General features: G+C 43.0%; 1 protein-coding gene across 1 annotated transcript in view; it reads right to left on the bottom strand.

Moving 5' to 3' along the window:
- Positions 1-307: 307 nt before the first annotated feature.
- Positions 308-1,304, bottom strand: part of EDEM2 (ER degradation enhancer, mannosidase alpha-like 2) — a gene marked incomplete at its 5' end in the record, with an annotated part of 8,337 nt that continues 7,340 nt past the window's right edge. Inside the window, one exon of the mRNA XM_008936179.1 lies at positions 308-837. Coding sequence (XP_008934427.1) covers positions 346-837 — 492 coding nt within the window. The remainder of the gene's footprint in view (positions 838-1,304) is intronic.

The following is a 1,304-nucleotide window of genomic DNA, read 5'->3' as shown; positions in this document are numbered from 1 at the left end:
ATAGAACAAAGGGTGCTGTGGACTCGGCCTAAGCTTGTAAAGCTTAAAAACAAACTCACAATTCAATAAACAAGGTACCTCTAACCTGGAGAATTTTCTTTCTGAACGTGTTTGCTACTGGAGCAACCAGTGGTTTTGAGATTAGCAACTTCACAGCATTAACAGCTGATTTCTGAAGCACATTTTAGGAATGAGCAGCAGCAGAATTTAATGGGAAGCTGCTTCACTTCATAATACAATTCACATTGTGAGGGACGACACTTTCCATTATGAAACTACAAAAACATGTTCCCAGAGTCTGAATCAAGGTTCATAAGTTAAACTGATGATGAAAAAAAAAATAAATCAGGTGTTATCTAGGAAGACCTGTCCCAGTACTGCAAGTCTGGAGTTAAAAGATTGACTGGGGCAACTCAGGAGGGAGTGTGAGCTCTTCTTAGAGTTCTTCTTCTCCCCACTTATCTCTGAAGAGGCATTTTCAGGCTTTTTTGCACTTTCCCCTTCACCGTGGTTGGAAGCTCTTTTTAAAGTGAACTTCTTGGGTTTCTTCAGCGAGTAAAACTCCCTCATCAAGTCTTCCACCTCCCACTGCTCCTCCTTGCTCCTCCTACAGCAGTGCAGGGCTGCAGGGTCTATGGGATGAGCCTCAGTGTTGAAGACATACCCTCCAGCATTCAGGACACACTCCCCGTACGGCGTGACCACCACGTCAAAGGCTGATCCATCATTGTGGATGAAGTTGTCTGGGTCAAACAGCAGGTACAAGTATTTTACTGTTTCAGCCAAAAAGAAGGATTCCATGCGATTATCCAGTCTGTGATCTCTCAAGTCTTTGATCTACAAGAGAAGCAATACAGTGGGTTGCAGTTATAGCCAATTTAGGAAGTTATCTTTGGGGGAGACGAAGTGAAAGCAGCTGGCAGTTCATTCTGAACAGCACAGCACGCCCCCAATTCACCCTGTATTTTAAACAGCTCTATGCAGACAGGTCAAGAAGCTTCCAAAGGTTTTGAATTAGCAGAGTCTAGTGATGAGGAACAGGAAACTAAAAATCAGAAAGAATGCACCTCCTACCTCAACAAGAAGAGTGAGCAAGCTTCCCAGCATTTCCCCACCTACAAATAAGGCTTTTATCTACTTTCCAAATCACAAGGCTTAATTCCCAATATTTATAAGGAGTTCTTTAATCATCTATTAAATTCTTTTAAGGAAATCCCTCACTGCAGTTCTTTTGTGTTTGATCAGACCTTCAAGGCACAGTGGGAAAGCAGAATGACACAAGCAGAGTGCCTGCACGGGAGCCT

The sequence above is a fragment of the Merops nubicus genome, unplaced genomic scaffold (genome assembly GCF_000691845.1).
Source record: "Merops nubicus isolate BGI_N331 unplaced genomic scaffold, ASM69184v1 scaffold16772, whole genome shotgun sequence".
NCBI classification, from domain to species: Eukaryota; Metazoa; Chordata; class Aves; order Coraciiformes; family Meropidae; genus Merops; species Merops nubicus.
This window is presented reverse-complemented; position numbering and strand designations above follow the sequence as displayed.